The following is a 24813-nucleotide window of genomic DNA, read 5'->3' as shown; positions in this document are numbered from 1 at the left end:
GTTAATTTACATGTCAAAAATTTTGTTCTTGAACATACAATCATTCGTAAAAAATTGAATTCTTATTCAAATACGATCTTAAACTGTAACCTTCCTGTTTGAAACAGACCGCGTTGGCAGAGAAATGAATCAGAGTGTTCTTGTCTGCTTCAATGAAATGTCACAAGTTTTGTCAGGTCTGTATTTTTCAGTTATTTCTTCTTAGCAGCCAGCAGGTTTGGAGCAGACACTTTTACTTTCCCTGGCATGTTTCTGGACAGGTCAGTGTCCTGCAACACAGGAGAGAGTGGCCTCACTTTGAATTATAACGCCAAGAAAAACAGGACCAGTATCTGATTAATGTGCTATAAATAAAGTGTTGATAGCAGATTCATAAATTATGTGTTTGGTCGGGTTAAAAACATCATGCACACACTTTCCCAGATGTGAATACTTGTGTTGCTTGTTTGGCTAATCAACAGTCTAAATGCCAAAGATACAATCCTAAAGGAGTAAATACATACATTTAAAGAGCTGGAAACTGAACGGTCCAAAATATTTCACTTGAATCATTTGATAAAGTGCAGATTGTTTTGCAATTAAGTCAACTTTTTTTTTTTTTTTTTTTTTTTACCTTAACACTGCGGAACAGGTCTTTTTCTCTAGTTATTGCCTCTTTGGCTTTCATAAAGCTGAGAACAGCAGTGCGTGCAGCTGGAAGGAACACAAAAAAAATACCATCACCATTGATTCATAAATGTTTTCACTGTAAAACATGAACAACAGATCACTCTTCTCACCCTTTCCTTTTTTCTGAGAGCCTGGTGTCAGTTTCACCTTATGTCTGTGGAAATCACATGATTAATTAGTCTTCATTCTCCACTTTCACTGTTCTTTACACAAAGAGGGTTATTTACACATACTTGTAGTTGGAAAGGGCCGTGTACGGAGCACACACTGGCACAGCAAACAGCAGCACATCCTCAGGATGAGGCTGGCCTGTTAAAGAGGTGAGCAGGTTCTCTGCTTCCTGAAGCAACACAAAAATACATTTTTACCACTTTTGAAAATAGTTTTATGGAAGGATTGAATCTCACTTTTGGGTTCAAACTCCATTTGTCCACAGTCAAATGCTGTGCATGATGAGCACACCTCTGTTCCAGGGTTGTCCTGCTCCACATCGTCCTCCTGAAAGAGACGACGGCAGATGACGTGAAAAGAAGTAAACTCGGGTAAAAACGTAAGGCTGTTGAATATGTGTAAAACAGAAAGCACCAAATGTCTGGAAATGTATTAGATTAACTAGGAAAGGTCCAAGTCAGCAGCAGCAGTGACCAGGAAGAACATATTCTTAGCAGCCAGCATAAACTCAAGAGTCATTTATGATGGAGGGACATAAAAAATGTCTCAACATCACCTGACAAATGTTCCAGTCAGTGGTGTGAGTTCAGTAAAGGGTTTTGTCCTCTCACCTTGTCCTCTGGCTCAGCAGGACCTGCCTCCTCTCCAGGCTGCCGGTCCCCCTCGCCCTCCTCTGGAGGTTTCTTTGCCGCAGTTTCCGTATTACGAGGTTTCTGGGGTTGTTTCTGGGGGGGTGGTTTCCTCACAGGTTCATCTTTACCCTTGCCCTTCTTTCCTTTCTTTCCCTTCTCCTTCTCATCTTTAGTTGGACCAGCTGACTAAAGAAGAAACACGCTTCCAATGTTATTTATTGCCTAATTATCACGTTTATGTCATATCACAGAAAAAGTCTGTCAGGTGGTCTGACAGCAATGCCACTACTATGTGTGGAAGGTTGCAGTTATTTTTTTATTATTAAATCTTTCTTACCCCCAGCAGCTGCATCATCAGCTCCCTGTCCTCCTCATCCTGGTCTTTGTATTTTTCTTTAATCTTCTTCAGTTTGTTCTGAAGAAGAAACACACATGAACAGCACAAATAAATTATTATTCAGGATTTATCCATTAAATACAAAGTCTATGACTTATAGCAAAGCCAAACTGTTCCTGAGGAAAACAAACAAACAAAAAAACAAAAGCAACTCTTGATCATCCCCAAAATATTTTACTTGGTATTTAAAATTTAGAGTAAACACAAGAAACGTGTGCGACAAAAAACGGACCAGACTCAGTGACTCTCCCTAACAACAAACTTTCGCCCTGCCCTATAGATAATATGTATCTAGGCCAGTGAGCAGCAATATCTAACGTGTCTTTGGGGTCATCAGGTGGGAACCTCCTTTCATCAGTGTTTTGTCTAGTTAGGCCCACAGCACCTCCAGGAGGCTGGACAGTGATCACTGTCTAACTTTGTTGATTTGTAGAGCTCTTTCTAGATTTGTTATTTCTTTTCTTTTTTACCATTTTAAAATGTGTCATGCATAAACAGGTTTTTTAAGAATTATCTTATCAAATGTTTTAAGGCTGGATTTAATTCTCAGAACAATCTACAGAGAAAAAACCTCCAATGTTTTATCTTCAGACTTTTACCCTTTGACCTCTCTTCAGAGGCTGCTGGGAGGGGCCTCCTCCACTTTTGGTCACGTGATCAGCTGCTGATCCACTGGACAAAATTTCGACCTTCTCCTCAGTGTCATCATCCTCCTGTTTCTGCTTCTTTTTCTTCTCCTCTCTGAGGATGAAGACAAAGAATCAAACCAAAAACTGGACATGCAGCTGTTATATATGTTCCAGTGTTGTATTAGCTGTTTACGTCAGTCTAATTCTACATATTTGTGTTGAAATTCAATAAAATGATTTTCTACTGACTCACCTTCTCTGTTTGGCAGTCATGCGTTTCTTCCCTTGTGAGTCTACCTCCACCTGAATGGAAATAAATAAAGTAATATGAGTATATTGAGGCTTGTAAAGGTGTCTTTTGACTTTGACTGAATTACTTAAATGTACAAAGCCAAGGACAGGAAGTAATTACCTGAGCGGCTGTTTCCTTTTTGAAGCCAAAGTTCTGAATATTTCTAGAATTAAGAAGAGATCATCAAAAAGGAAGCATTCAGTGTCACAGTTACAGATCAGCAGAGCTGGGCGAGTGGCATTTCCTGTGTGGCCCTGGTGATGTTACCTGCTGGGCTGTAAATGACTGAGAGAGATGGTTGTATCTGGAAAGCTGAATCCTTCATTATCTCCGTTCCCCGTCTCCTTTTCCTTCCTGCTGGCCTCCTCTTCGCCTTCCTCAGCTTCGGCCTCCATGTTGCCTTGCTCTGACAGCGCCCCTTCGAGGTCTGCTGCTGTCTGCTCAGGATCACTGTCCATTTTTCCACTCGAACCATCATTCCCCTCCACCTTGTTTTCCTTTTTTATCTCTTTGTTCTGTCCAGCATCTTGTGCTTCTTCCTCGGCCTGATCTTCGTTGCTGCTATCATCACCTGCAAAGGCAACAGAATCAGTTACTTCCCTCAAAACTTGTAGCTACTAACATGGCGAAATAAGTTGTATTCTCCTATGGCTCCCTCCCACCTAGAAGCTCCTCTTCCTCCTCGAACAGCTCAGCAGTTTTGGATGTGCTGTCCTCCATGTCGTCCTCTACAGTCTTCACTTTTCGCTCCCCTTTGTGCCGAAACACACACTGTTCATCGACCTGCACACAGGCAAACGTCAAAAGTTTATGTTTGACAATGTTACAATGATAAATAGTCAAAATGTTATTCATGACTCATGATGGAATTTACCTTGAAGAGGAACCCAAAGCCCATAATCAAGTAAGAAGGTGGCAGAAAATTTTTCTTTCCTGATGTGCAGGAAACAAAAGAAAGAAAAAAGTTCAGCCCTTACTGTGAATCACCCTCAGAGCTCTGCTAAGAGTTGCGCTCTATTTTTTCTTTGGTGCCTCTGAAGACTCGTGCATCTTTGATTTTAGTATTTGATACCTCTGATCATGAAACTTCCAGTGGTCAGGTACTCCCCAGTGGGAGCTGTCTTCGACACCTGCACAAAAATTAGAGCACGAATGAATAACCATATTTGCCTGCCAGTAATGTCTGATTTGGGCCTATTGGCATTTGTCAGACTTAGTGAGAGTCAATACATTTTGGTTAGAAGCACTAAATATAAATAAATCTTTGTTAATAGGAACATTCCACAGGATATCCACTAGCTTTGAAATGTCACAGCAAGTTATTGTGGAATTTTTTTAAACAGAAAAATAATAATTATAATAATTTGTGTACAATAATAATATAACAATAATTTGTTTGCCTCACAGTCAGTTACAATGGTTGGCGTCAAATATGAATTGCGAGACTGAAATATAGAAATATTAACCAACATGAGACGGGACAGACAGATTTGCTCGATGAAATGCTAAAAAAATTGACATCCTACTAATTGTGACATACCTGATGATGATGGACCCACCAAGCACTGGTGATGATCTTGGCATCCCAAGCCGCACTGTAGCACACAGCCATAGTGCCGGTCTCTGTTAAGGTGCGTGGAGGAATGGGATCACCTAAATTGAAGGGGGGATGGAGGTGGAGAAAGGCAGAAACATACAAATGATTTTTAAAGTCCCATGAGTTCTCATCTTAAGCTGAAGAAAAGAGAAACGAGAGCAGACCTGAGGGATTTTTGATGACGCAACTAGTTGCTCCATGGAGGTCGGCATGTACATAGATATCACCTGGCAAAGTAAGAGTGCAATGACAGTAGCTACAAGCTCAGCTTGGAAGAAATTTACTTTTTAAAGGTGACATTATAGGTGTGACTTTCATTACCGGCCCGGAGGTATCGTTTCACAATCATCTCGTTCTGCTGCTGGTCCCTTCCTGCAATGACGAGATAATTCTCTGAGCTGATGAACCAGAGGAACTTCTCAAACCTGCCACAAGAGGAAAGGGCACACTGCTTATAAAGTTCACACAGAATAAAAAAAAGTCTGTCATGACACTGACACATGGTAATAGCGGACATACCAGTAGACTTTCCTGGCCTTCTGAATGGTGGTCACCGTCTGGACTTCCTTTAGCGTTTGCTGGGTTTTTTTCTCCGCAGATCTCATAGCCTAACATGATGTAAAAATGGAAAAACCTCTCTCAGTAGATGATTCATCAACATGCAAAGTATCAGTTTTAAAGCCTTCTTGTGTGTTAAAAAAAAAAAAGAGGGAGAAAAGAAAAATGACTGTAAAATAACAGCTTTCCTCACCTTATCTGCTGCTTCAATGGTTTTCTGTTCCTTCTTCTCAGCACTGCGTTTGTAGTCATAGTACCTAAAAAGCTCCATCGACTGTTAATGCAACTCTTAAAATTCTCCCCAAGTAACGCTCATTTCTATTTTGAAAGGCTGATATACAGAAACTTACTTTTTGGCATTAGCATAAGCTGAGAGGCCAAGATCCACATCTACCAACATGGGCTTGTTCCTCTGAGACTTCTTGTTGTGCCCTTTGTCTTTATTTTTAGTTTTCTTCCCTTTCTCCTCCGCCACATCTTCTTTCTGTTCTTCTTCCTCGTCTTCCTCATTAATATATAGATTCCTAGAGAGGAAAAGGCAAGCCATGGGCCAAATGCTGTAAAACTGGGGATAGGGTACCGTATCAGTGGTGGTCTCACTTTAAGAGCATGGTGATATGGTTGGTCTGCAGCTTCAGCTCTTTGATGGCGCAGGCCACGGGGTCTCCAGCGGCCTGAGCTTCCTTGACAATAATGCCAATTTCAGTCCAGTCCACCTGATTGGCCAGCGCACTGCGAACCACTTGCAGCGCCCTCTCTACGATAGGCAGGTTCATCTCCACCAGTTCGCCTTTTATTCTGTCCACTTCCTGTGGCAGAAAAGAATAAGGTTGCTCATCTACACCTTTTAGCTGAATCAAAGAATAAAATGGCTGGCCTATGTATGCTTACTTCTGTTTACTCCTCTCAACAACACATTAGCTAATGATTTTCCACATTTAAGGCAAAAGATAAAAGAGAAGCAGCTATATTTCTAACCTGTGCTTGGTGCAACGCTTCCAGCCTCTGCACATGGTCCTTCTTCACATTTTCCAACTTCTTCAGAGCCTGTTTCTCCTGCTGCAATGCCTTCATGTCAATCTTCTGGCTTTCCATCTTCGAGAAGAACTCATCTACCGCCTGAATGAAAGGATTGCATTTATGCAAAAAGTTTTTTAACAGTAATATTTGACTCAAAAAAGCAATTAAGGGACAAATTAAATAATTAGTCATCTTAATATTGACCTTGTCAAAGGTGTCAAACTCCAAATAAGGACTTTTTGAATGCTGGGTGAAGAGGAATGGATGGAATTCATCATACCTGTGAGTGGATATCATCATCATGATTAAGTAATAAAAACAGATTTTACATAATGTAAAGAGGTATGTTTGGTATTCTTCTATGTAACTAAATGTGCTTTAAACAAAACAAGACATACGTGAGCAGTTCTTCGCTTGGCTTGCCGGCAGTCAAGCTTGGTTTCTTTTCACTCTTCTGAATGATGTAACCCTTAAGTTAAACAGTGAGAGGTAATGAATGTAACAAATCCACAGTGGGCTCCCAAAGCACTGAGTTTCTAAATAAACATCTCTTACCTTACCGCTGAAGTTCTCAGTTTTTTCCATGTATGTTTCTGCAATTTGCATGGCTTCCAGGATTTTTGGTGCAACTGGAAACATAGATTTACAGAAGCATAACATTACAACTGCTATAAAATCAAATCTCAATCTATTATTAACCATATGGCAACAACGCAAGAGACATGCCTGTCTCAAATTACTGTGTTCTACCTTGGCTGGCATCAACTTGGCTATCAACTTTGATCGAGCCCGGCAATCCCACTTCTATCAAACTATGTTCTATCAGAGTGGCTCCGTAGGCTGCAGAGGAGATTATAAAAGACACAAAACATGATTCAATCTTTACATTAACTTTAATATATTTAAAATTTGTATCAACTTCTTTGCATTACTTACGAAGGTGTGGATTCAAGACCCTTTTTATTTGCTCTCCATTTTGAGCTTTGCTGAGAACTTCATTGAGTCTATATATAAAAAAAGATGGTACAAATATTTTCACTGAAATAGTTATGATATATGTTCACTGACGTATGATAGATATACATTTTATCCACAGATATTACCGCTCGAGACTGATGAGAGGTTCAGGGGGCCTGGCACTCTCGATGGGATACCGCTCTCTCACAGCAATCTTAACATCTTCTGCCTCTGCTGTACGAAACCTCAGCAGATTCAAGATGGTGTACTCATGATCTGCAAGTATGATGTTACCCTGAAATATGGATACGGAGAGAACTACAAATAAATGTATACACAAAATGACATCAGAAACAAAACAAGTTCATGTGCTCTATTCTCACCCTGTCATAGAGTTCAATAATCAAGTGGTAAGCAGCCTCATCGGAACCAAACTGGATATCAACTATCCTGTCAATTCCAAGCTGCTTAACCTGGGTGAGTCGCCGTGTCTTCAGGTGTTTTCGACACTGGGAAAAGAAAAGCTGCTTCAACATTGTGCTTTCTTCTCAAGAACCAAGCCCAGAAAACAACTGACATTAAGTTCGGAAAGTGAAAATTGTCATTAATTATTATTAATTGTCATTAGTAAAAAAACAAAACTTATGGCCTAAGTGGTTACAGTCTTCTATAGACCACTGTATTACAATGTGTGCCAGTCTGAATCGAAAACAATGACATCAGGAGGTTGCACTAACTTTCATTGCAAAGCCTGAAGGCATCATGTTCTTGGGCCATTCGAAGTCTGTTGAGTGAATGCGTGTCCCAGACTCAATGAGCAGAACAGCCTTGCTGTCAGGCCTGAGACAACAATATGACACTCAGATTACTCACTGTATTTAAGCGTGAACCAAATTTCACAAACAAAAGTTATATTTATAAAAGCCTATTGTCACAGATTCGATTTAGATGCAAGGTCATCACTGCATCAGTAATCACCACATAACAAAATATTTTTAACTGGACAGAAGCACTAACGAATTATGAATACTCGTGACCCTTTTACAGTTAATATATTTCAAGTAAACACTTTTTCCTGTGTTTTTATTACTTGAAATTTTCCTAATTTCCTGTCGAAGTCCATGACAGTTAAACTTCCAGAGAAAACCTTTCAAACTGTGCTCACTTCTGCAGCCGGATGAGATAAGTCTTGTTATCGATGTCATACACGTTGTTCACTCTCATGCCAATGTAGCTGTGAAAGAAGAGGACAACATGAATTAAAGACGTCTGCACATCTGCAAACAAACCCACATTATCGATGACTAGCACAGCCACGGGAGGCTAAGTTGTGTTAGCAGCCCGGCGGGATGATATTCAAATCTTATCACCTACTTGGCATTGATCTCGGCAATAACTGCCCTGATATCCACCGTGGTAAATCTCGTCTTCATGGTGCCTTAAACGTTTCTTTCAGATGCAAAAATTAAGATTCAATCTGGGTGTAAACGTTCACATTTCTGGAGCAACATCGGCAGGGAACATCTGAACATGCGCAGTGATGACAAGCCTCTACAGAAGCCGAAGAGGAGCAAAATAGACAGGTCCACGCCTTATCGACACACACACACACACACACACACACACACACACAACACACAGGCTGTGTGCGAATAGAATGCATTGATTGATTGTGTATTGGATGCTCTGGTGCCTGGTAACGTTGTGCTATAGCATGAATGTAGTGGCACAGCAGCTGTGCTCTTGTTTATAGGCATCGCGAAGCTGATGGTCGGCTCTTTGGCGGTCAAAGTGCACTCATGATGCACTACTCAAACTGGCTGATCGGCGTGAAAAACAGGGCAAGCCTTCGAAATGCATGCAAAACACCACCCAACAGGGGAACTGTTGTAGACACGAAGAACAACAATCCGCAGCCAAATGAGAAAGCGTCCGAGCTAACGGTTTCCAGCCACCTCTGGAAAGAAGGTAAGGACCCGACCGGGCACCGGCTGGGAAAGAGACATCAATAAAAGCATCGCTTCAAATATTTAGGGCCTGCTGCAAATAATTCTGCTCCGCTGGCATTTTCGTTTTTATTTATTTATTTATTTATTTATTTGCACGGCTGAGCGTGTTCAGCCCCGCTGTGGCGCTTTAATATTTGGATGAAAGAGGAGGACTCGGCTCGGAGTTTCCAGTTTCCTCCTCAGGTCAGGGCGGAGGGCGAAGGCGTGCTCCGTTACCTAGGCAACGGTCAGCTAACAGGGCTGGCTACCGGGGCTAAGCTAACGCTGGTGAAGCGAGTTTGGTGTCCGCTGGAGAGCAAATCCGTTCAAAAGACAAAGCCTTCATATTCAGATCGGTTTGTTTTTTTCAAAATGTCCCGTCCAGATATCGCGGAGGCTCGGCTCACATGCTGCGGCTAAAAAGACAAGGAATGCAGTGTAAGTAGAGAGCAAACGGCCGAGAGGGGACTTGACAAGTGTTTCATTTCTTTTCTGCGTTAGCTGTTTTTTTTTTTTTTTGTTTTGTTTTGTTTGTTTTCACCTTTAACAGCTTCCCACAGGAGCCTCGAAAACAAATATAATTTTGACCCTAATGTCCTAAACAGTGAGGTTTTCAGTTTGGTATCCTCCTTTTTTTTATCTAGAGAGAGTCTGAAGCGGCTTTGGTGACACTGACCTGAGGCCTTTAGATCAAATCTGCAAACATTAGTTTCATCGATCGAAAACGATCCTGCAGCTAAAATGCTAAAATCACTCATGTATTTAATGACTGAATTTATAAGAGAACAGCATGCAACCATTACGATACTTCATTTATTAACCATCTCAGTGTTTGTTTGTTTTTAATGAAGCCTCTGTGGTACACATTATGATGCCAGTTAGAAAAAAAAATGTTTGACGTGTTTTTATTTTTTTTTTTTAGAGGCGGTGGGTTTGTTGTCATTGCACCATAATAATGATGTAATAGCATGGACTTTACTGCAGTCAATATCAAATTTATCTTTATTAAATTGCCAATATCAACACAAACTTATGAAGACTGGTATGCTTTTAGAAATCAGAATTCTAATTAACATTGTTGCCTCAGGACAACAGTTGCATTTTAAGAACTTCCCATTATTTAATTTGCAAATATATTGCATCGAACGATCATAAATGTAGCTTTATTCATTTATTACTGTCATATGTTTTTTTCCTGATGGAAAAAGTTTCACCATGGCTTCACCATGGCTCCCTGAAAGTCATATGAAAAATGAAAGCATTGTTATTGGTTCCCTGGGATCTCCTTTCTATTTTAAAGTATTGCATCCTGCCAAGGGATACATTGGGGAGATGCGATAGGCTAAAAATGGGTGCGTTGTCTGAGGGCAACAAGGTACCATAAAGGGTTAAAACCAACAGATCCCAAGTTTTCTCATTCCTGGTTCTAAAGTAAGACAGTTTTCTTTAAAGTCATTCTCAGCAAATTGGATTTTGAATTTGATTGAAGTTTTGGAATGGAAGAAAACAAAACATTTAATTATATGGGCATGAGTTCTTTTTGTACCTTTTTTTTTTTTACCCAAATCCAGAAAATTGTGAAATAATGAAAATAATCTTCTTGACACCCCAATGTGAAAGTAGGACTTTCAGCTGTGAATCAGACAACCTCAATTCCCTATTCCAATGAAATTATCATGGGCTTTAATGTCCAGTGGGTGTGCTCCAGTTTTGACTGTCTCTGGAGCACATGATTTCCTGATAGGCTTTGCAGAGTTGTTTTTCTGCTTTTCTTATATTCACAACATTCACAAAACTAATATTGATGAAACTTGTTAATGCAAAATTTCCTTCTTTTTTTTTTTTTTGTTGTTGTTGTGCAGGCTACAAAGTAATCAAGAAAATTGGCGAGGGCACATTTTCAGAGGTGATGAAAACTCAGAGCCTTAAAGATGGAAAATTCTATGCATGTAAAACTATGAAGCAGACAATTAACAGGTATGTATTCAGAAACACAGGATTTTCCAAAAGCTGTGCACATTATTCAGGTGGGAAACTTGAAACTCGAGGCAACAGCTTGACATGATAAGTCAACCTATTCTGCCTTGTTGTGATGAGGCAACAATGGATGGCAGTGTTTGTTTGTTGGAGCAGTGGTTTCTAGTGCTCAGCCTTTAGTCTTAATCTGTCGACAAACTATGCCATCATGATGCTGTTGTAAAATGAAGCAGTGATAGAGAATTCTATGGCCTGACACCAAACCAATTACACTCCTTGTTACTGCATACCACATTATCTCTGATCTCTTCTCTGTTTTAAAGTCTGGAGCAGGCAAACAACCTGCGGGAGGTCCAAGCAATGAAAAGATTAAGCCCACACACAAATATCATCCAACTGCATGAACTGATTTTGTGAGTATAGGAGTGTTGGCTCTTATTTTACACATTGTCTCGACTTAAATATTGTGGTGCGGTACGTATTGTTATTCTAACTTAATGTTTCAGTGACAAAGAAACTGGAACCGTGTCTTTGATTTGTGAGCTGATGGAGATGAACATTTATGAGTTAATACAAGGTATTTGTGAAAGAATAACAGTACAGGCACAGAATTAATCACTATAAGAATGAACTAGAACGTTGGATAAATTATGGGCTGATATTTTTCATCGTTTGCAGGAAGACAAATTCCACTTCCTGACCATACAGTGAGGCACTACATGTACCAGCTGTGCAAGTCACTTGAACATATGCACAGGTAGGTGAGAAAATATATTCATATGAACATTAAAAAAAATATATATATAAAATCAAAATTAAAGAAGTTCATTGTTTTTCTTCACAGCTGTGGCATCTTTCACAGAGATGTGAAGCCAGAGAACATTCTCATCAAGGTGAGATGCCTAATTGTCATAAATTTGGTCCAAGAAAAAAAAAAAAATACAGCAGTGGCACTTTGGCTTTGAATCATAAAAGATTTAAAACAATTTAAAATTGTTTTTAAAAATTGCAGCAAAACGTTCTGAAGCTTGGGGACTTTGGCTCATGTCGGAGTGTGTACTCTAAGCCTCCGCACACAGAATACATCTCCACACGCTGGTACAGAGCCCCAGAGTGTCTCCTGACTGACGGGTATTACAGCTTAAAGATGGACATCTGGAGTGCCGGTTGTGTCTTCTATGAGATCATGAGGTATCTCTGCAGGGAGAGGGCACATCATTTCATCCGTAGCACTGAAACAGTTCACTTAAGAGTCTGTGGGTGACAAGAGGTTTCTAGTCTTTGTCATTTTACCAATTCTGTACACAACCACCACCAAATGCTATGTAAATAGCTTTAATGTGGTACCCAGATTATTGTACCTTTGTGTTCCAGTTTAAATCCCCTCTTTCCTGGATCAAATGAGTTGGACCAGGTTACGAAGATCCACAATGTGTTGGGGACACCAGATCAAAGTCTACTCAAAAAGTTCAAGCAGTAGGTGCTCCTACTAAAAAATTTTTTGTCACGTTGCTGCAGCAGCATCTCATTTTTGTGTACTTATTAAAACACATATTTACATTTATGTCTATATATATCTGCTAGGTCTAGAGCAATGCATTTCAACTTCCCTCCAAAAAAAGGCACCGGTATATCACGATTAATCCCTAACTGCCCAGCTCCAGCTCTGTCACTGCTCTACCAGATGCTTGCCTATGACCCTGATGAACGCATCTCTGCAGAAACAGCCCTGCGTCACACATTCTTCAGGGAAATCAGGTAATTTTAAATATGGTAATTAATATACGCTGCTCATAAAAAGAAGGAACACTTAATAATCACACTGTAGCAGGGAGCCAGTTAAAGTTCAGGGGTCTCAATCAGACCATTTTAGGAAGCACAAGTGACTGTGAATACATTTCAATTTATAGATTTGAGATAGATGTTAGAGTCTGGAGATGTGGTGACCATCATGCTACCAACCAGTTTGGTAGTGAGCCAACAATGGTCGGAGAAGGCATGTCCTTCGAGGGTCACAGAGACCCTGCCTGCTGTTTGGTACCTGGCTGGCCTGACCTGACACTGGAGCAGTGGGCCTTGGGTTTGTCCTGGTGCAGGACAATGTCTGGCCACATGTAGCCGGAGTTTTGTCGGGATGCTGGTGATTGACACTGTGGACACACATTATGAGTTGCTGTGATACAGTTCACATAAGTTGGATCAGCATGTGATTTCAGTTTTTTGCTTAATTTTCTCCATGATTGTAAATGTAACCCTCACTAGGCTGCTGATTTTGGTTTCAAGTGACCGTTACATTCTAAACAAATGATACACTGTCCATTATTTCTAAGCAGTGTACTATTCAAAGAGAAATCTTGCTTTCTTTCTTCCAGGCTGGCAGAGAAGAAAGCTGATACTCTGCACAGAGCTTCAGGGACTATGGATGGAGTTGAGAGTAGTGTGACACACAGTTCTTTAGAACACATCTGGCGCTCAAGCAGACTTGGCAAACAGCTGAGGGGAAGACATACCAGACAAACACCTTTAATGCGTGTAAGTCTAAACTCTACCAGCCAAATGGAGCTCTGTGTTGAAGTCTCCAAAGCTCTTGATACCAATACAGCTCCTGTCACACAAAACTTTCTTTGTCACAGCACAATGTGAAGCATGTAGCAGAGCCTCTCGTGAGACGGAACGTCCCTCATTATCCCACAGAGCTGCACAAAATCAACATGGTTGTTCCAGGAGGACCACAGATCTCCTTCCCAGTCTCCACTATGCCTGCATTCACTGTCACTCACCGCGGCACGCTGCCAGCTATCACAACAAAAAAGTGCCAGTCACATTTGGCTAAGGTAATCACAGGAGTGCAGCAACGACATCGGGGCTGTCATTTTCTGAATCATTCACATTTGGGCATCCTGGAAGTCACATCAAAACAAAGCTGACATGATTGTTTTAAATATCAGAAGACACATCACTGTGTTGTTCAAAGCTAAATGAATGAATATTAATTGAGACAAACAAGTGCTTTGATTTGGCATTCAGCCTGCGTTTCCTCTCTCTGCAGCCTCGAGATGAGTCACACCGCACAGCTTTCAAGACCTACCATATGCCAGCTCTGGATAGGAAACACGGAGGCTACTGAAAGGAAAGAACACCTTAAAAATCACTCCTTATTGTACTGATGAACAGATTGTTGAGAGGACACTGTTCGGACAGAGCTGATTAAAAAAGATATCAAAAGATTTTAAGGGGAAAAAAAAAAAAAATGCAATTAAGACCACAGACGCTGTCAACTTAGAACTTCTGACCAAACTCCTGAATCTTCATAGTCAAGGTGAAATTTAGTCATTCTTACACAGATAATGAATCCATCCATCCATCAAGTTATGTCGGATTGAGAATGCGCAGTTGGGGTTTAACCACTATTGTACTTAACCCCAGTCAGGTGTTACATGTTTACGGAAGAGAACTATCCTTCAATCTGAGCCTATTACACGAGTGAAGCAATAAGACAGCTGTTTACCAGAGGTGAACTATTAATAGTGGAACTTGTTTGAAGAATATGATGAGCCAGCTGGAAACTAATACATTGGCTTTAAAAAGCTGTCACACCCATTAGTTCCAGTTACATTATTTTACAACTGTGAATCACAAATGAGTACATAAACTTTTTTTTTTTTTTTAATAATACTACTCATATTTTAATTTCAAACTAAAAAGTCATGTAAAACACTATATTTACATTTTCAAACACTATACACAGCTGTGATTCAAAGTTGTAAAGCAATAAAACTCAGAGCAAAATTGAACTACTTTCACTGGTACTGATATGAAATACTCCCTTAAACAAACGGATTGGAGACGGGCAGAAGTCTTCCTGTGCAACACTGCAAAAACATTCACATCAAGTGCTTCACAATTATTCTGTGCCACACAATTGTCAAGTCTTTTAAAGGACCATTTCATGGTTTAGTGGTAGATGAAATCAGCTGTCCAACATGGACAAAAAAAAACAAAAAAACAAAAACAACACACCTTAAGCAGTTACGAACAAAAACTACCTTTAGATCAATTATGAGTGTGAAAACAAAGGTCACATTACAGATTGGGTCTTTAAAAGCCCCAAACCACTTTTTATTGCTATGTTCAGAATGTAGCTTGAGAAATAATACCCTCGCACACTCATTTACAACAGTGTGGCTTAAAAACAACACACTATTCCATTCAGAGTAGTGAGCTCATTAAAATGAACTGTGACTCAATGTGCACTTTAGGTGCATGAAGCTGGTTATCATGATGCATAATCAGAATTAAAAAAACCTGTCAAGTATCATCGGTGTACTGTTGTCATTCATATGCATTGTAAATATTTTCACCTTAACAGGTCTGCATGAACACAAATGTTCAAATTTAATATTTAATATCATCTAAGTGGGAAATAAAATGTTATCAGCTTCAATGTGTAATTGCCTATCTAGTGTTCTGCCTTAAGAATAATGAACTCTTGGCATACCTGATTGCTAATCATGTAGACGTTAAATACATTTATGGAGCGTTTCAGTCAAATGAAAAAAGATGCTTCCACATCTGAAATGCTTCATGTGGCTTTTGTTAAAAAGGAGGATATCAGGGTCAATAGTTTCGTTACAAAGTATTTTTGTCCTATATCAAGTCTTATAAGATCCAAATGTTATCTGTGTACTTTCCTGAGTTTCAGATTTGACAGCTAATTTGTTGCAGCTACAGCATTTTTATGACAACGTAAGCAATTGTCATACCAGATGCATTCCAGCTTTGTTATGTAAATACAGTACATGTGGGTGAACAAAAACAAGAACAGTAAACGGTGTATTCAAGATTATTTTTTAATATTATTAATATGTATACTTTAGGCTTTAGAAATATAACTATCAATGACAAAACTTCCACTGGAGTAATGGTAGTTTGCTTAGGCCCCCATCAGATCAATTAATTACAATATACACATTATGATACAGAGCAGATTTGAATCTGAAATAATATTAAAATAAATGCTCAATAGATAAAGGTTTTAATAGTTTTTATCATTTTCTTCACCTACTGTATTAGCCATCTGTGAGTTCTGAGCACACCCAAAAATGTAAAGCCATTTTCTTCTAATAAACTAATTTAAGTGCAAACAATTTTTTTTTCTTTAAAAAGACTATGATTGCAGCATCAAGCTTTATAGATTCAGATTTCAAGACTGAGGATGTTAAAGCCAAGTGTAAAAAGGCAGTCCTCAACCCTTTTTTTTGTTCCATTAGAGTAGTTATAAAAAACAAACAACAAAATAACTAACAAAATCAGTGCAAAGTCGTTGATGGGGAGATTCTACTCAAGAGAAGACAAAAGTGGAGGGTGAATGTGGATGGAAGCAAAATTTTCAGATGCTCACGCACTTGGTCATAAAAGGATAGTTCTCAAAATTCATGTTTCAGTCAGTAACCCTGAGTCACGACTGGGCAACATCGCAAAGTTTAAAAAAGGGGTTGATGAAAATTATATAAACTATCCTTTTAAATCTCAAGCCACAGTTGTCTGGTTTGCATCTAACAAAGCCAAGCCTTAGTTCCAGAGGGGACGACAGTCTGATGAGTTTGACATGATAGAAAGATTTTTTTTTTAATCTAAAATGTGTTAAAATTTCAGAGAACAATAGTACAGTAGTGCCATAGTCCACAAATGCACCACACCTTTTCTTGCTTCATTCCTCCTCTCAAATCAACTGAATGATATACGAAAACAAACTAAAAGCCATTAAAAAAAAAAAAAAAAAAAAATTTCAGGAGGGAGGAAGGGTATAAAAGAAAAAGAAAAAACTTGCAATGCTTGCAGGGTGAAGAGCAGCATCAGACTCTGGGTTGCAGGGTTCTTTAGCAGCAGAAATATTGTGGCTATACTACTGTTCCACTGGGAGAGCTGGCTTGGTTTTGGGATGACAATAAACCCTGGAAAAAGGAAAACAAGGAGATTTGCATTTGGAAAGTTCACATACTATAGCAAAAAAATAAAATAAAACAATAAATAAAAAAAAATAAAAACAATAATAATAATAAAAAAAAAAAAAAAAAAAAAATCAAGCAACAAATAGCTCATTAAAAAATGTGCCTCTAGCATCCTCTTTCCGTATCCCGATGCCCTGCACTTAATTAAAAGGCTGTTCACAGCAGTCAAAGTGGATGCCGAGTTAACTGTGTGAGACTAAAGCAGTCTTTGAGAGGTTTGCTTTATGAAGGCACTGCTAATGTACATGACCAGACCGGGGGCATTTTCTTCAGTGGGACTTTTTCAACCTCTAAATCTGACCTTTGAGGGTCTTTTCAAGGGTAAACTATTTAAGGGCACTTTGGTTACCCTTTTCCCATTATGCACTTAATCCTGTGAAAAGAGGTCTGTTCATAAACTTCTGCTCCATCGCTTGTTTATGTATCAAGTGGTTTTTTTATAAATCTGGCAGATGTGCCACATTTTCCTACTGTTCTAAGCCAAGTTTTTAATATTTTTATATCATAATTGGTTTTTTTTTGTTAGTTTTTTGTTGTTGTTTTTTTTTTTTTTGTTTGTTTGTTTTTTTTTAATCAAAGAAGCCACTACAAGCTATACTTACTAGAAGTACTCTCTTTAGTGGTCAGACGAAGCCACGAATCATTCATAGAAGACCAACACATTATTTTGGAAAAGTATAGTCAAATGTCTGTACTGCACAAAAGCCCGTCTGTGTGCCTCAATCTCATTTTTATGTCATATGTCCCAAGCCTCTAACCGCTGGTTAACAGTAATGGTCTCATTGGACTAACTAGTCTTCATACTGCTGGTTATGTTCAAAAGGCAAACCGTTTGTGCCTTGTTCTAGAAAAAGCTCTCAAAACACAGAAAAACAAAATAAAAACAAAAAACAAAAAAAAACATATACAAGGGAGTATACCCATATTAAGCTGTAAGCAAGTAATAGACTGCAAAGATTCTGTGGGCAAAGTTTCCATTTGCATAAAAGCTGAAATGTGAGTGTATGCAGATGACTTTTTGGCTATGCTGCTATGCATTGTGGAATGATTATGATGAACCAATGAAAACACTTCGTATGGATTAACATCCCCCATCCCCTCACAGGTCGGCACAGGAAATCCTCCTTATCAGAATGCATTATATAACGAGACTGTATTTTTGTCATAGCATTGGCTATATTTGAAACTTAAGCATAACAGGTCTTTCATTGTAAAGCAGGTGTACATCAAACAAATGCTGATATGTTATTTGCCTGCCTGCAGAGACTGACCTTCTGACTAGAAAAGCTAAAAATGTTATTCAAAATGTCCATATTTCCTTTTAAGCTTTCAGAACATATCTTGATTTTTAGTTACAGCCCACCAACTGATTTCCAGACAGCTAAAGATTGACAAACAATATCACTCCAAATTCCCCCACATGTCCTACATTAAAAAGAACTTACCACTTTTCCTGGCCTCGCCCATGTGCAAATAAATCCTTCCTGACAAGCAGTCACTAAACAGTCCTCTAAAAATATGAGTACAGTCAGTCTCTCGTGTGCTATCTTTTTACAGATGAGGGGCTCAAGGAGGGGCACATCCTCCATGCGTGGGCACAGCAGAGTACCCAGAGTCTTTGCAGGGTCCGCTTTGGTTTTTGTCAGCAGGTTGAGCTTGTCACTGCTCTTACTGCTGATGTGACCCATGCTGTGGTTGCGTTTGTGGTCCTTCTCGTGATGGCGCTCCTTCCTATCGTGGAGTGAAAGTGTGGCAAATTTACTCACACCTGTAGCGATGGCACTGTCCATGATTCCACTGCCGATTCCACCTCCACTGCCAGCCTTGTTGGTATTGTTTGCCGTTGCTGTGGTGCCAGCTGAATGGGGTAGGCTGTTGGAGCGTGGTAATGTAGTAGAGAGGGAGTTGATACCAGGAGTATTGGCACCACTGTTGTTTCCATTAGTAGTGCTACTAGAAGTGTTAGTGATTATTGTAGCACCCGCAGGGGGGCTCGTAGCATTCATCACGTTAGTGTGCGTCCGTGTCCGTGAGAGTGGAAGATGCGGGAAAAGGATATCCTCAGTGAGGTCCCATAGGCAGAGTTGAGTGTCCTGGCCCACTGAGCCAAACCGGTATGTCACACTAACAGGCCGGCTGTCCGTGGAGTTGCGCTTGGAGAGTCGAGACTGTGTACTGTTGGCCCGGTCTCGTCCAAAATGGATCATCTGATCCTGGAAGTCCTCATCACTACCACTGAACTCCATTGGGTCATTCTCTTCCACGCTGGTGGTGTAATGATCAAATGCCACCACACTCACCCAAGACTTGTGCCCATGACCTCGGGCGATGACTCTGCAGTCCAAGAAGGACCACACAGTCACTAGATCGTCCTCTCCACCAGCAACTATATACTTTCCATCAGGGCTCCAGCACACACACAACAAGCCACCAAAGTAGCTCTTCATGGTGCCATGTAGCTCAACAGCATCAAAGTTGAACACCCGTAGGAAACCGTCTTGGCTTACACAGGCTAGGAACTTTCCATCTGGAGAGAAGGCAAACTCATTCAGGGCCCCCTCACCCACTGTCCATTTGAGCAGAGGGTTCCGCGTGGATTTACTCTTACACGTGTGTACAGAGTAGTTCTCTCCCTGTTTGAGCAGCTGGTAGTGCGGTGCTGTGGTGCCACATGTATGCTCCACGTTGTATAAGTACATATTCCCACTGGCATGAGAGACCAGAAACAGGCTCTCAGAGCCTGGCACCCATTTCACACATGTTACTCTGGACTTATCTATTAGTCTCTGTCAGGAAAGAAGGAAGGTTGAGGTTTCAGAGGCAGCCAGGGAGGGAGAGAGTGGAGGGGGAAAGAGGATGAGAACAGTGTCAGTACAGTGTAATTAGGAAATGCTAAAAATGCTTTCATAAAATCTAATGTCACTTGATAATACTGTATTTGGTTTGGTGGTGGGCAGGGAAAATATAAAAAGTACCAGAGTACAAAACCGGGTATTGGAGACACACTTTACATTACAATTTAGAACAAGTACAAAGAATGATTTGGACCCTGAAGGGATTATTTGATTATTTTCAGAAATATGTTTATGGAAATTGGACAGGTGGGGAAAAAAAATTAATAAATCTCACACTCACAATAGTTACAACAAGACTCAGTTGAAACGGTCCAACCGTAACCAAATAGGCGAAGAATTACATCTACCATTTGTCCTTTGGGAACCTACCTCTTCATTGAAGAGCTTGCTTGTCTCCTTCTTGATTGGGTCAATGAGCTGTACCTGCCCTGCTGAGAAACCCACCAGCAAGGACACACTCTCCGCCGTAGCTGTGAGGTGGTTGAAGTCATGACAGGTGGGCTGCGTTCCCTTGTAAATACGCTTGTCTATGGGCTTGCTCAGGTCAGCAGCCTGTCAAGAGAGACCAAAATCACGTACGAGTAGAGATATCTGAAAGTACTAACTGTCATTGGTCACATAATAGCTATTGTTGGCCAAACTGTCAGTCATGCCACTGGACTGTGCAGTTATATTGTTTTCATGTGGTTTTTCTCAAACACAGTGACATTTGAGGTGACAATGTGACAATCACTGATGCGATTTTTAGCTGCATATCAACCACCCAACAATGACTGAGTAAAAATGGAGGTCTGCCTTTTTTCCATTGACAGGTAGATGTTCACCATCACACACAGATTCTGGAGAAAACAGTACTTTATCACTGAGAACAGAACACCTCGGGCATATACTGTAGACAACCATTATAATAGCAGTTCACTGTTAATGATTTATAGTTTGGCTGTACAATGATGACTCAGTGTTTCCTCTGTTACGACTGGATGTCCTGTCAAGAGACAAAATATAATACCGAGTCTTAAATACAGTTTAAGTCAAGAATCCAGTAAAAAAAACAAAAAACGCAGCTTTCACGCCACAAAAAAGCATGTTTTATACCAGGCTCAGTTTAGGTGATTGACAATAAGACACCATAACGATAAAGCTTGTACAGTCTTAACTGTCACAAGGACAAGGTTTCTGTAGGAATGATTAAAACACTGACACATCGCTAAGTTGGCAGTCAGCTGCCGGACTGTGACGTCCTGTCAGTCAGCTGAGACTGCGTTAAGACTCAACATCGACACGGAAATAGATCCTTAGTGGACGCTTAAAGGCTGCACTGACTGAACACTTCCCTTCAAGCAGATCGAGTCAGTTTAGTGTGACCATGTCTGAGACTGCGTCCGAACAAATCCCCACATTAACAGCCGAGGGCCGCAACATTTCAGGATCACGGTGGCGGTTAGCATGTTAGCCTGTTAGCCTAATAATGACCGGCCAGCATCCCCGGGGCACGGCGACACCTGTCAGTCAAAGGGCGTCGACAGGTGCTGCGGGTGTCACCGTTCACCGTTAGGCCAACTGTTTCAACGCCGACAAGTATGAATAACAACCGCAACACAGACTTACGAGAGCAACTGTGCCGCAAAACGAAAACAGCATGACGGACTGTGGACGCATTTTACCCCCCGGCCTCCGTGTAGCTGCTGGCTCGCTAACGTTAGCCAATCGCGTTGGTTGGCTGGCTGGCTAGCTAACTAGCTAGCTAGCTAACTAGTGGGCTAGCTTCAAGCTAACTAGCTGCCAGCCAATTTGAAAGTCAAGCACCTGACGGAGTTTGTTTGTTTTGTTTTTTTTAAGCAGCAGACGCAAGTCTGAAGTCCAGCCCCAGATCACACAGCTATGGCACATTTTCACATGCAGAATTGGGAATTTCCGCTGACATTAGCCGCGTTAGCACGCTACCTTCCTAACGCCTTTGTAGATGTAGAAGTAGAGCTCTCGGCCCACATTGAAACAGATCCTGTCGCCGTTGCCCGACTGGTCGTTGACGTTCACGAAGGAAACCTTGACGGGGTTGGAGCCCTGCGAGTTGAAAGGCACCCTGTTGGGACGGCTGTATTCGGAGTGAGTGAGGAGTTTGTAGACGCCTTCCCGAGTAGTGAACTGAGTTTTAATTTCGTTCATCTCCTTCCCTCCTCCCTCCGCCGCCATCTTTGAAATTAACATTCATCCCGTTCCCCCAGGCCGGATCTTACGCACGCAGGGGAGCGGGCCACGGAGCGGCCATTCCCTCTCTACCGGTCCCCCCACCGGCTCACCGCGGAACTGGCTGCTCCGCGATCAACTGTGCATTCAACTAAAACTGCGTGGCAGCATGTATTTTTCTTTTTACCATCTGCATCACTTCATCAAGTAAGTATAAAATAGCAGCATCAGCATTGATAGTTTATATAGTTTATAAAACTTTTTTTTCTGTCTTTACCTATTTTTCAAATGAAAAAAAAAATGTATGGATGATATTATTTTAGGATAAACGATAGGGACGGTTGAATCGGGGAAGCAAAAATGAAACAAATCGGGCGAACAATGAAGCTGTGCTGCAGCAATAAGTTTAATGAGGGTTTTATTTTGAAAAGAGGAAAATGACCGGACGTATTATTTTGTTAAACTGTTGAAACGAGCAGACTCATGGTGTGTTTAAGGTCGTCCCGTCGTGGATCGGGTCCACGCCGCGTCGCCCAGCGTGGCCGCACTTGGCTGCATCGTATCAAGTGCGCCGACTTCTCTGCTGCTGCATTAATCTGCAAGTTTGTCTCACCAGACAGCAAATGAATCGTTTCAGTGTTTAATTTCCCGCAGTCCGGAGAAGTTACACCAAATGTCATGGCATGTAGAAGAAGACGACAGCGCTCTCTTCCAGGTAGGTATCCGTTTTTTGGTTTTTGTATTTTAGTCTAACACATTTCTCTGGTGCGTGGCTTTACGTTATAGTTTAATCTAAAACCTTCATAATATTTTTTTAAACAACAAATTCAGTTGTACGTTTTGTTTTGTTTTTTTCTCAATAGGTCACAATGAGAGACATATTCCCAACAACGTGGATCAACTTGCTTTCAAGTACATGGTGAGCTTAGAATTGAACTTCAAATCTGTGAATGACCAGTTCTTTTTAATTTTTTTTTTTTTTTTTGTGTGTGTGAACATTTTAAAAAATCTTTCATTTAATATTTAATATCTTCCCTTGCAAATGTGGTTTTGAGTGACTGCTGTTTTGTGCCAGGAGATGTGCAAAGTGGAGTCCAGCAGTGATAGTGACTCAGAAATCAGTCCAAGATGGTCAGACACCAGCACTATGGTAATGTTTTTGAGTGGCTTTTGCACACACAATGACTTTAATACACACACAGATCTGACAAAGTGGGTTTTATATGGTATATTTCATTTCAATGAAATTTTGCCACAAATTTTGGTTGGAAAAAGGATACAATTAAATTTATTCCCAACAAACCGGCCTTGGGTGCTTACTACTCAAAATGCATTTACCTTTTAAATTATTTGTGACAATCAACGAAAATCTAATTGGACAGGGATGGACAAGCACTGCACCAGAGCGTGGGACGTTACATCGGGCACTGCCACTAAAGCCTACAGCAAAGCATTGTTGTTATTCTGCGGTAAGCTTTCTGCATTTAATCATTGATCCAATACTGGCATAAATATGTGCTACTCGTCCACGTATTAATGAATGAATGTGTTTCTATGATTGTAGTTTTTGGACCCATATGATGGAAGCTCTGAGGATTCAGATGAATCAGACATCGATGTTGGTGTCTCCAGGAGGACAAGGCAGCAGGGCCAAGGAGGTGGTGGAGGATGTCGGTTTTTTGGTCGGAGCAGGAGATTCATCCCTCATCACCCTGCTTCTGTTGCCCTCAGAGAAGTAACAAAAAATGGGATGAGAGATCCTGGAACAGAGCAGCAAAATATTTTGGATGTCCAGATGAAATGTGGGAGTGATTCTGAGCTGTGGGTCTGTGAGCTTCACACTCACACTGAAATGGCAAATGATTCAACAATGCAAACCCAAGCCATGGATATCGAATCGCAGCTTTATGATTCAGGCTTGCATGGCACAAGATCCTCTACGCCTCAAACTCCTGGACCTCTCACCTCAGTGGGAGGGAGCTCATCCTGGTTTCTGGACAGCTCTTCAGAGCGGTCCCCCAGCCCATGTACCCTCAGATCTCTCTACAAGAGGAAGTTGGGGCTGCCTGGGGCAGAAGTGGTGGAACTGGGCCACAGAAAGAGGCAGTGTGTTGTCAACATGGAGGACAAAGAAGAGGCAGGGGACTCTGCATTTGAATGAGCTGTGTTTATGTTACAGCCACCTCATCACTGACGGAATGAAGAACTGCACTCATGTTAAATACCTTAAATGATTTAAGGAGGAACTAAGTACTGTAAAAAGTTACTTTATGCACTTTGGTTTATTTTTTTACCTCTAGTAATTTTGAGTGTCTCACAGGTGTCACACATTGTGCTGATTGTCTCATGTTTGAGCAATTGTGATTTGTGTTGAAGGGAATCACCACAGTGACCTAGGCCCCAATCTATGCACTGGCGATGAAGGTACTGTTTTTTCCAATAAAAGAAAAACTATATTGAAAAAAATAATTGTGTGGCTTGCTAAAGTGGTACCTAGTTCTGCATTTGATAGTAAAGTTTGGCCTCCTTTTTATTTAACTATGGAATGCAGCAACTACAGCTCAAGTGAATTTTAGGTCAAAGGCTGTGAAAATATACCTTCTACAAACTGACAGAAGGGGAAAAACCAAGATGATTGAGCTTGTATTTCATTTACTCCCATGATGTGCAACTCTCCAACCAGCAGATGGCAGCAACACATTGAACACAATTTATGTAATTTGTGAAGAGTCAGCTTTAACGCTGAAGCCTGAGTGTTTGCATTACAGATTGGATATAAAAAAAAAAAAAATTTGATCATCAAAGACTTATGTACAAGGACATATTCATGACCATGTCTATCATGGAATATCCCTTAACTCATACACTGGCCT

General features: G+C 40.7%; 4 protein-coding genes across 11 annotated transcripts; 2 read left to right on the top strand and 2 right to left on the bottom strand.

The window, feature by feature from the left end:
• Window positions 1-40: 40 nt before the first annotated feature.
• Window positions 41-8445, bottom strand: nemf (nuclear export mediator factor). The gene is made up of 32 exons (XM_029493609.1): window positions 8297-8445; window positions 8088-8156; window positions 7660-7762; window positions 7306-7431; window positions 7069-7217; window positions 6902-6969; window positions 6716-6805; window positions 6521-6594; window positions 6364-6434; window positions 6170-6245; window positions 5924-6064; window positions 5546-5754; window positions 5296-5469; window positions 5139-5202; window positions 4907-4995; window positions 4709-4812; window positions 4552-4614; window positions 4331-4443; window positions 3863-3920; window positions 3665-3723; window positions 3453-3573; window positions 3058-3361; window positions 2911-2953; window positions 2752-2801; window positions 2469-2610; window positions 1810-1887; window positions 1452-1658; window positions 1132-1167; window positions 903-1009; window positions 780-823; window positions 614-693; window positions 41-269 (listed from the first exon to the last, which is right to left on the bottom strand). Exons 1-32 carry the CDS (start codon window positions 8353-8355, stop codon window positions 192-194), a joined length of 3249 nt encoding a protein of 1082 aa, XP_029349469.1. The 5' UTR covers window positions 8356-8445; the 3' UTR covers window positions 41-191.
• A 276-nt stretch (window positions 8446-8721) lies between these two features.
• On the top strand, window positions 8722-14042 carry mok (MOK protein kinase). The gene is made up of 12 exons (XM_029494296.1): window positions 8722-8890; window positions 10773-10887; window positions 11211-11300; window positions 11394-11464; window positions 11566-11644; window positions 11732-11780; window positions 11900-12078; window positions 12262-12363; window positions 12472-12645; window positions 13260-13419; window positions 13521-13721; window positions 13937-14042. The coding sequence occupies exons 1-12, from the start codon at window positions 8722-8724 to the stop codon at window positions 14012-14014; spliced, it is 1467 nt and encodes a 488-aa protein (XP_029350156.1). The 3' UTR covers window positions 14015-14042.
• Window positions 14043-15724: 1682 nt separating this feature from the next.
• Window positions 15725-21961, bottom strand: wdr20a (WD repeat domain 20a). Of its 7 annotated transcripts, none has more exons than XM_029494220.1 (5): window positions 21698-21953; window positions 20123-20305; window positions 18709-19684; window positions 18344-18666; window positions 15725-16841 (listed from the first exon to the last, which is right to left on the bottom strand). In XM_029494220.1, the coding sequence occupies exons 1-5, from the start codon at window positions 21944-21946 to the stop codon at window positions 16788-16790; spliced, it is 1785 nt and encodes a 594-aa protein (XP_029350080.1). In that variant the 5' UTR covers window positions 21947-21953; the 3' UTR covers window positions 15725-16787. The 7 variants fall into 7 exon arrangements, with proteins under 7 accessions (XP_029350080.1, XP_029350077.1, XP_029350078.1 ...); XM_029494217.1 differs by having other exon boundaries at window positions 18344-18721; window positions 18758-19684; XM_029494218.1 differs by having other exon boundaries at window positions 18344-18958; window positions 19028-19684.
• A 93-nt stretch (window positions 21962-22054) lies between these two features.
• Window positions 22055-24323, top strand: LOC115036272 (uncharacterized). 2 transcript variants are annotated; one of them, XM_029494398.1, is made up of 6 exons: window positions 22055-22147; window positions 22438-22655; window positions 22804-22859; window positions 23019-23090; window positions 23323-23409; window positions 23505-24323. In XM_029494398.1, the coding sequence occupies exons 2-6, from the start codon at window positions 22619-22621 to the stop codon at window positions 24099-24101; spliced, it is 849 nt and encodes a 282-aa protein (XP_029350258.1). In that variant the 5' UTR covers window positions 22055-22147; window positions 22438-22618; the 3' UTR covers window positions 24102-24323. The 2 variants fall into 2 exon arrangements, with proteins under 2 accessions (XP_029350258.1, XP_029350257.1); XM_029494397.1 differs by having other exon boundaries at window positions 23016-23090.
• The last annotated feature ends 490 nt before the right edge of the window (window positions 24324-24813 follow it).

Source organism: Echeneis naucrates, chromosome 22 (genome assembly GCF_900963305.1).
Source record: "Echeneis naucrates chromosome 22, fEcheNa1.1, whole genome shotgun sequence".
NCBI lineage: Eukaryota > Metazoa > Chordata > Actinopteri > Carangiformes > Echeneidae > Echeneis > Echeneis naucrates.
Note: the sequence above shows the minus strand (reverse complement) of the source record. Positions and strands in the feature narration are given on the sequence as shown.

Excerpts from the sequence above, each read along its gene's own strand:
- nemf (XM_029493609.1), bottom strand. The coding sequence starts at position 8,355 with ATGAAGACGAGATTTACCACGGTGGATATCAGGGCAGTTATTGCCGAG. Across the intron at positions 6,970-7,068 it reads CCTCTCATCAGTCTCGAGCG|ACTCAATGAAGTTCTCAGCA; the intron begins GTAATATCTGTG and ends TTTTATATATAG. Across the intron at positions 4,444-4,551 it reads CGTCATCAAAAATCCCTCAG|GTGATCCCATTCCTCCACGC; the intron begins GTCTGCTCTCGT and ends CCTTCAATTTAG.
- mok (XM_029494296.1), top strand. The coding sequence starts at position 8,722 with ATGATGCACTACTCAAACTGGCTGATCGGCGTGAAAAACAGGGCAAGC. Across the intron at positions 11,301-11,393 it reads CAACTGCATGAACTGATTTT|TGACAAAGAAACTGGAACCG; the intron begins GTGAGTATAGGA and ends TTAATGTTTCAG. Across the intron at positions 11,465-11,565 it reads CATTTATGAGTTAATACAAG|GAAGACAAATTCCACTTCCT; the intron begins GTATTTGTGAAA and ends CATCGTTTGCAG.
- LOC115036272 (XM_029494397.1), top strand. The coding sequence starts at position 22,619 with ATGGCATGTAGAAGAAGACGACAGCGCTCTCTTCCAG. Across the intron at positions 22,860-23,015 it reads AACTTGCTTTCAAGTACATG|GAGATGTGCAAAGTGGAGTC; the intron begins GTGAGCTTAGAA and ends GTTTTGTGCCAG. Across the intron at positions 23,091-23,322 it reads GGTCAGACACCAGCACTATG|GGATGGACAAGCACTGCACC; the intron begins GTAATGTTTTTG and ends CTAATTGGACAG.
- wdr20a (XM_029494216.1), bottom strand. The coding sequence starts at position 21,961 with ATGTTAATTTCAAAGATGGCGGCGGAGGGAGGAGGGAAGGAGATGAAC. Across the intron at positions 19,685-20,122 it reads GCAAGCTCTTCAATGAAGAG|AGACTAATAGATAAGTCCAG; the intron begins GTAGGTTCCCAA and ends CTTTCCTGACAG. Across the intron at positions 16,842-18,343 it reads GGGCGAGGCCAGGAAAAGTG|GGTTTATTGTCATCCCAAAA; the intron begins GTAAGTTCTTTT and ends TCCTTTTTCCAG.